The sequence below is a fragment of the Rhagoletis zephyria genome, unplaced genomic scaffold, assembly GCF_001687245.7.
Source record: "Rhagoletis zephyria isolate East Lansing unplaced genomic scaffold, Rhagoletis_zephyria_1.1 Rzeph_scaffold_00244, whole genome shotgun sequence".
Lineage (NCBI taxonomy): Eukaryota > Metazoa > Arthropoda > Insecta > Diptera > Tephritidae > Rhagoletis > Rhagoletis zephyria.
Genome location: NW_016157328.1, coordinates 129,879 through 139,067, shown reverse-complemented (window position 1 = coordinate 139,067; position 9,189 = coordinate 129,879). Strand labels below are relative to the sequence as shown.

General features: G+C 32.5%; 1 protein-coding gene across 2 annotated transcripts in view; it reads right to left on the bottom strand.

The window, feature by feature from the left end:
* Nucleotides 1-2,179: 2,179 nt before the first annotated feature.
* jumu (Forkhead box protein N4 jumeau) overlaps nt 2,180-9,189 on the bottom strand; it is a 105,181-nt gene continuing 98,171 nt past the window's right edge. For both annotated transcript variants that reach the window (XM_017609656.1, XM_017609657.1), the window contains exon 3: nt 2,180-5,861. In XM_017609656.1, the coding sequence (XP_017465145.1) occupies nt 5,412-5,861 (450 nt within the window). In that variant the 3' untranslated portion in view covers nt 2,180-5,411. The remainder of the gene's footprint in view (nt 5,862-9,189) is intronic.

Sequence of the window (9,189 nt, the reverse complement as noted above, 5' to 3'; positions counted from 1 at the left end):
GTTGCTTTTCCACAATAAATTTTCGTTTAAAAAAACGGCCTCGAGCTCAATATAAATTGTTGAATATAATTGTTATAAAAGGCCAAAAAAATAACGAAAACATTTAAATGTAAACATACTTTTACCTTTGATAGCCTGATTTCCTTCTCCGCGCACACGTGTACGTCAATAAAGTACAGAGACGCAACAAGTTCCTCAAGTCGCTCGAACGTTGCTGGCAACATACAAGGCAATTGGCCAGCCGCGGACTATTTGGGCGCAGTGGACGAAGCTACAGACTTGTCAGAGCACCGCACTTCGGACAGCGAAGGATGCCTTCCGATGTCGCCTGAGTCCCACCTACCCGTAAGGGCGCATAACAAAATGCTTAGTACGCAGTTTATGATTGGATGTTAAAGGCGTGAACACCCCAACAAACCCCTGCTTGAGAAAGCGGGCTTGTTCGAATAGAAATCACAACCGCAGTGTTGTGCGAATTATTAAAGTATCTCGCGTTCGGTATGAATTTCAAGCAACGTGTTATCAGCTGGGCAGTTACAACAGTGTTGCAAATTTTCATCAGTGCGGCAGTAATGCCGCTTTCATAATGCCATAAGGCATCTTTATTCGAGTACATGGACGCAGTCCAGACTTACATCGATCAACCACTTAACGAGTCGGTCACCACCTACACCGACTCTCGACCTATGGATGCCGTGATCGAAGCCCAACCTCCGCCTATTGCAGATTACCATGGGACGAATTTTATATGGCTAATCTCTTTTGCTAATTACAGATTTGGGAGTTAAGCTCGAAAATGAGGATAATCTACTTATATGTAAACCTAGTATTTGTTGAGCTTGACGACTATGAAAGATTGATGGATAAACCGATCTAGGCGGGGCTTAGAAGTGCTGCTCCAACAAGCCCAGCTACCACAAGTTCACGAAGTACCCACAATTCTTTTCTTTATCCAGCCTTTTGCAAATAGTTAAATACTGTTTGGTGATGGATGTTTAGTTGTTTCATGACTGCTCAACTATTTCGAAATCTGTATTTGTCAATCGACAATCGAAATCGATTTTTTGTACGATTGGTCGACCAGGGCGAGGTGGATCTTGAACAGTGAAATTAAGTGAACCATTCGTAGACGGCTCTTTCTAACACAGAACTCTCTCCATGAAAAGCCCATATTTTCCAGCTGTTTGCATTACGTTGACCCTTCTTTGAAGTGAAACTTAAACATACACCAACATTCCTGAAGCATTGCAACTCCCATAGCAGACAAGTTAGAAGTGTGAATTTCGGAGCAATATCCAAACAAGTTTTTTCATTACTTCTACCATAAAAAAAGAAAAGAACCATTACCCTTTATTAGTTGAGAAGCTCCGCAAAACACGTAAAAAATGAGCAACTTCCAAAATATTATTATTATGTTGCTCTAAATATCACTTTTCGTATTTCGTTATATCTGCGTATAACGCCGCCTTTCGGTCCAATCGGCGTTTACTGTTAGTGCGTTTTCCTCTGGCAATCAAAAACAATTAGTAAAATTTGGTGTATTTATTTATATATATACATATATAATATATATATGCATTTTAATTTCGACTTTTTTTCTTCCCAAATATGTACTCTACATAAAGGTTTTAACAAGTTTATAAAAATTTGGTTTTTTCTAATTTCCTTGTTCGAATGCAAAAATTTGTTCATTTACAAAAAAGGGAACATTCGCGCCTAATCTCCCAGACTATCGCGGCTATACATACAATTCCGCATTTTTCTTCTTTACAAACTACTTAAGTTTGATATAAAAATAAGTGTACTATTATAAACTTACATATTACATTCTATAGTTAAATGCACGACGACAATCGACACATCACTCATGACATTTTATATCATCAATGTATACATATATATTTTCCAACACTCGCAAAATTGCATTACCATTTAATCGTATTAACATTTCCCAATTTCCAATTGCATACTCTATATAGTTTTATATGAATGTACATACATATATAAATTTTCGTTTATACAAATGCTTATATTAGTATACATGGTCATGCTTGTTAATATGTATGTAGGTACGAAAAAAAATAGTAATTCATATCGTTACCATAATTCACAATGGCCCTAACCAGCAAATTTTATATTTTACAGGAGAAACAAAAAACCCTATGAAAAGAAAATCATGCATACGGTTAGGGTATTTCAAAAAGTGGCATAACTCCCTTGTTTTTGGTACTAACACTTTCAAATTTTAGTGAAGGTGTATTTTCATATATCCCACCAAAATTTATGAAAACCGCAGTTTCGAAAAAAAGTTTGGTTAGGGCCTTTGTAAATTAAGGTAACGATATGTAACATAGAGCAGTGAACTACAACACATTTCGTCGCTGAATTAACCGCGCACTAATATCTTTTAATGTAAATTAAGTTTGTACTATTTCTTTTAAGTTTGATGAAGATAAGTTTAAAAACAAAAAATTCTATACTTGTACTTTTCTGCTTTCGTTTTTGAGCGTCTGGCAACGCTTTGAAAAAAAAGAATGAAATCATATTTCCGTAAATGCGTTTATAAATGCGGAGGCTATATAATTATCATGCCTTGGTGCGGTTGTCGTTAGTATTTATTACCATAAAGATATGATATTGCGAATAGTTTCTTAGAACTACTATTTACAGCAATATTTGTAATTTTTTTTAGTATCTATATAATCTATTCTTCTGATTTTTCTCAATTGACTGTTTGAATGAGTTCTACATTCATGCCGTCTAAGGCTATTATCTCGTACGTACTTTCATTTTGAAAGGCCTTTCACTTAATAAGAATTTAAGATTTCTGTTGAAAATTTTTTATGACTAAACGATTTAATATTGTAGTAATGGTTTAAAATTTTTGGGGTGGTAATCTATGTAGATTTTTTATAAAGTTTGATGTTGAAAGAAAACAAGTCACGGCCTTTCTGCATTAAGATAATGTATAACGTATAACCTACTATGGAGTGAGTTATCGCTATTAGAAACGATTCTTCTGGAATTTCGTTTTTAGTTAGATATCTTAAATACTGAGCTGGCAAGATTTATTTATGACTTACATTTGTTTTTTTATTTGGAATTAATATAAGATAATTAAGTGAGGAATGACTTGAAATGCAACACTTAATTTTATACCATGTATGAGTGTATTTATTACATATATGTATATGTATATACTAAGCAACGTTTTTCTGTGGGAAATCCAAAAACTTATATCTACCAAATGCATTGCGCACTATTCTTGAATCCAAACTACCTCTGGAACTCCTTAAATTTAAAATATAAATTACTTAAAACGAGCAAATCACTCATCAGTTAAGTATTAAACAATTCCACAAAATCGTTTATATTTCATTCAATGTGCATGTATGAGCGACACAGGTACAAAAAAAATGATAATTGCAGAAATTATGCTGAGTCATAATTTTTATTTTTGTATTATATTTTTACCAAATTGAACACAATCAAAACCAGGAATGAAACCCGAAAAATCATAGAAAATCATATATGAACATATAACTTAGCAACAATGCTAAATAAAAAATTCACATGTAAATATATAAAGCCCATTTTTATATACATTACAGATTACAAAAAAATAGAACTTACAGAAAAACAAAAATCAGAATTCAGGTGCTAGAGCTTGGCTGCGATATTTAGTTTCGAGTTGCGCATTGTCGGGCACCACCTTGATTGTGTTCATAGCAAGAGTGTTTCAAGATAAATATAATTCATTAGCATTTCTATAATTATCGAAATAGATTTTATAATATGAGCTTACGAAGCAAAGAGATCAAGTTATGAAAATAAAAAGATTAGTATTACAAAAATCAAACGTTTTAATTCGTCAAGTTTATAAAATTTGATTTTGTGCCCAAAATTAGTAGTTAGTATGCATATCCTATTGTCAGTCTAAAGTTTATTTGGTTATTATAAATTAGAATCGCAGTACCAAGTAAGATTCTTTTTTTTTTTTGTTCAAATAGTGAAAAGTGTTTCTGGTTTGCGAAAAACTATAGCCATAAACAAAAATGGAAAATACGTTTTTTATTGCTTTGTAAATACATGAATGATTAATTAAGAATCAAATAAAGTTTTTTTCTTTTTTATATCAGTTCTATTGTTTCCCGGAAACGGATGACTGAAGATTGTAGACATTTTATAAATGCTCCCATATATATGTGATCAGAGCTCGGACAAACAAAAATGAAATGATGTGAAATATATCGGCAATAAGCATAATTTACTATTACATATTACGAATATAAATTTATACAGACAGACATATCGCGCACGACCATCAAAAATGTATTAACAATAAATCCATCTTATTGATATTATTCATAACTGTTTTCCAGCAAAAGCATAAGTGATATTTTAATATAATTGGCTGCAAATTAATAGCTACGTATGTATGTATGACCTTATATTACGACTCGGAGACTTTCAGTTAATACAATATACTTTTCGAGAACTGGTGCGATATTTTACTCATAATTCTTTGCAACTTAAAAATGTGAATTCAATATGAACATATACACACAATATAAAGTTATTGTAAGAAATTTATTGTGAACGCCACATTTTAAGCGTATTTGTACACATCAAACGGTTCGTGTTAAAATTTTCATACTGTTAGCAATATTAGAGAATTCGTTTTCAAAGCAAAAATGGTTTTTAAATTCCCGAAAGTTGAGAGCTTTCCTTTTTTGTGGAGGATATATGATAACAAGGAATCATCAAAAATTAATTGTTCAAATACTAAATATTTAAACAACTATGTTAGATGAGACGTACTTTTTAGGTGAAAAAAGAAAACGCATTCAAATCTGAATCTAGTTACAATTTACTATCATTTCACCTATCTCTAAATTTCAAAAAGTGATGAAGTTATTACTTTAGCCCATTAATTTACCAAAAAAAAATGTGTTTAACACATAACATCTTTTACTATTTCTCATTTGATTTAATTTAATTTTTAATGTTTTTTTTTGTAATTATTGTCAATGAAACAAATTTACTTTAAAAACGAATCAGATAATATTAAATAACTAGATTTCTAAATCATTTGTAAAGTGGAGTTAATTAAGATGCTTACGCTTAACTGATTGTTAAAATATAGTGCAAGCGTAAAACACGTACAAATGATTGAATTTGATTTGATACATTATTTGATCCTTGAAGATAACTTCGCTAATGTTTTTTGTTACACTTTTCAAATAACATCGTATACAATGTGTTAAATATTGTTTACCTATTTATGTAAACACACACATGCTGTACATTATTTTAAAGGGAACAGCATTTTTTCTTCCTACCTATCATCTGTTCTTTAGGAACAAATGGCCGAATGGCTTTCTGTTTGATTTTGTTTGTTTCTTGAAAATTTAAACAATACGATTAACTAATTGTATTTTGCGACGATTGTTTGGCATTGTGCCATTGATATGCGATAAGCCCACTGTGGAGAAAGACCCACTTACAGTGCCGATTGTGTTTCCTGTCGCTGCATTGATCGCCTGGATTGAGGTTGTGTTGCTGCCATTCGTTATTGTTTGTACAACTATATGCTGCGGTTGCACTTTATATTGTTTTATACTATGCTGAATTTGTTGTTGGTGGATTTGCTTTTGTGGTTGTTGTGGCCTTTGCTGTTGGATTTGTTTATCCAACTCTCCAATAGGTCCAATCGAATAGTTTATGTTGAGGCGGGCGCGCTTCGGCGATTGAACAGCTGCATTCAAATCGGCAGGACTTAGTTCAATTATATCGGGTTGATTTACTGATAAATGATTTGGATCGTCTTCAATATCGATTGCATCATAAATGTCCTCAACCTTAAAAAAATTAAGTAAATATTTTAATTTAATTATATGAGAAAACTTTAAGCAAAAATATATTTTATTGTTAGCAGTTAGCAATCATTATTTCAAGCTTTGTACTCATGCATATCCTACAATAAATATGTTATATATTTTTACACACAGTATGTGGAAATTTCTGTAGATACGTAGCAAATAAAAGTTAGTTAATTTTTGCAATCTCATCCAAAACTCGCCTCGGTTAAACTCCAAAATGCCTCAACATATTTGGCGAATTAAGCCAAATGAAACAAAGTCTGTCCAGGTTACGTTATCCCTTAAACGTAAAACCTGCCCGCCCGTAAAACTCAATAACGTGGATATTCCACAGCGTGATGCGACAAAATACTTAGGCATGCACCTCGACAGCAAGCTTACGTGGAAAACTCATATTTTCACTAAACTCAAAGCACTGGGAATGAAGCTCAGAAATTTACATTGGTTACTGAGCCCGAAGTCGCAAGTCTCACTCGAGAGCAAGCTCTTACTCTATTCATGTGCCTTAAAACCAGTATGGACAAACGGAATACAATTATGGGGCTCTGCAGCAACCTTCAATATAGAAATACTCCAAAGATTCCAATCAAAAACTCTTAGAATGATTGTGAACGCTCCGCTCTATGTCAGAAACAACCAAATACACCGTGACCTTAAAGTCCCTACTGTTGCTTCCGAAATTAAAAAGCACGCCTTGGCGCATTGACAAAAAATTCATGATCACCTAAATCCTCTTATTTCTACACTCACTTCTCATACAGTGTCATTCCAGCGCCTTAAAAGGAAATCAATATTAGATCTATAATAACATTGAATACCTGCGAATAGAATATGGTGGTTATTTAGTATTTAAGTTTCAAATATTGCTTAATGTTAAAAAGAAAAAAAAACAGATCGCAATAAAAATATATGAGTTCAAAAAAATATATTTTTGCCATCTCTGAGGATAATGCAAAAATAAAGTCAGTATGAAAATTGTACTTCCTTCAAGATGTAGTTTGACTTATAAATTATATCGTCGTTTAAAGTACAAAACCGCGTATCGTCATTCTGCAAAACCGCGTAACTGACATTGGCTGCCAAAAATTGGATTTGCTCACACAAGCTCTTGGCTCAATCCTTATCTATTCGTCCTGAAATATACTAGCCAGAAATGCGATTGCTTTATAAAAATTATTTCTAGAAAATTATTTCTACAACTTCACATACGCGGATTTTGCATTTTGCTGATACGCGGTTTCGCATTTTGTTGATACGAGGTTTTGCACTTTAAACGACGATATGCATATGTATGTACATATGCATGTATTTTTAACGCTTACACTATAGTGCAAAGCTGAGTACATAATGGTTTTTGTTGAATATTTGTAAGGTTTTTAAAGTTAAAATTTTTTCTATTCATCAATTTTTATACAGACCTTAGGAAAATTCAAGAAAGGTATGCAGTTTTATAACCTGTAAAATTTTAGTATAATAAGGTGTAAGTTTTAATCGATTGAAAATCGCGTTGATTTTCTATATATTTTATTTTTATTTTTTGAATACTAGAAGAACTATCAGGTCAAGGTGCACGGATGGTATTTTCAGGAACAGTAGTCGAGACTTCTAGCTTTAATTTTTATCACCTCTTATTTCTTTGCTAGAGCTTCTCAAACATTGCAAAAATCGTGATTTTATGACACTTTGACCTCGTGACCATCTAGAGCTGATGGGAACTTTATACTTACGGATTAGTAATTGGCACAAAAAGTCTTTCAAATAAAGCTTTAACATATCACATTAGGTCAAATGATACATTTGGCTGTGCGAAAGTCCAATTTCGTAAAGGCAGTTTTACATTATTTTTTGTTGCCATTCTGTAGAGAATACTCCAAATAAACTTCACTTAGCTTTTGTAAAATAAAAACACCGTTATACAGCAATAAACCAAAGTTACACTTTCAAAACGTTATTGCTACGTTGTTTGCGCAACCGGTTTATTTTATAAATTTCAAGTGCATTGTTTTTGTAAAGTTCGAATAACTAAAGGAAAATTTTTAATGCGAAACCAAACTTTATCTAAGTGAGAACCTATGTCCCAATTTAAAAAAGTAACTTTTAATCATTTGTTTGCAAAAAACTGACTTATTTTCATAACCTCAAAAATTATGATTATGATTTATTTCCATTGTAAGCTTTTACAATTTTGTTAACTTTCGGCAAACAAAATGGAATCAGAAATGGATAAATTAAGATGTAATGATTGAATTTATTTTACTTAACTTGCCGTTTTTAGCCGTTTCCAAGAAAAACGGGTTTTTTCTGGGCTATCATGCTATCACGAAACGCAAGTTGTTTGAAGTTTGGCTGATTGGATGTTCGAAAAAATAAAAGCCTTTTTCGGTTGTCAACCATGTTGAAAAAAAAAATTTGGTGCTGCTGATATTTGCGAAAGTTCCATGAAACTCTTAGAAGAAAAAACGCGTATTTTTTGCAATTATTTATCAAATAAATATGAAAATTATGGGAAACAATTTGGAAAGGATGCTAAAATATTTAGATCTGAAAACATAGCGTTGCTTGCTGATGAGGTTCTTTTCGAAAACAAAAAGCCAGCTGTGTCGACCATCAGCCGGATTCTAACTTTCGCTATCGCTAAAGTGCTAAAATAGGATGGCCCACCTTTTTCCGAATTTTTAGCTATCTCCAAAAATATCTCCAACATTTTTTGGTGATAAATAATCCATTTTAATGGTGATACATAGTGAAAATGGAAGTATGTGATAGCAAAAAAAAAAATAGCAGCCTCAATTTGGATTACATTTCATCTCCTGTAACGTAGCCGAGCCTATGTTACAAATACACTAACGCCTTCGCAAAAAGGCAAATTCTTGAGAGAGCTCACGGACTGAAATTTCGATTTTTTTTTTTATTCAAAGTGAATAGAGCTTTGAACATTCTTTTAACCAATTAGTTTCATAAACATTCGTATTCTTTTCAGGAAGTTACCAGCGAGTTTTGGTAAATGTCTGAATATAAATAATATCGGTGGAGAATTCGGAAATACTGAAACCTCAAGTGAAAATGAAGTGTTTTATGAAGACTAACTGCTTTAGGAATCTCTCCTCAAGACATATCTGCGAGACATGTAGTAAATATTTTTATACCCGAGCGCACTTGTGCACACGGGTATTATAACTTTGTTCACATAACGATTGTTTGTAACAGGCAAAACGAATCGAGATAGATATAGACAAATGTATACATAAATGATCAGAATGAAAAGAGAAATCGATTAAGCGGTGACTGTCTGTCCGTCCGTCCGTCC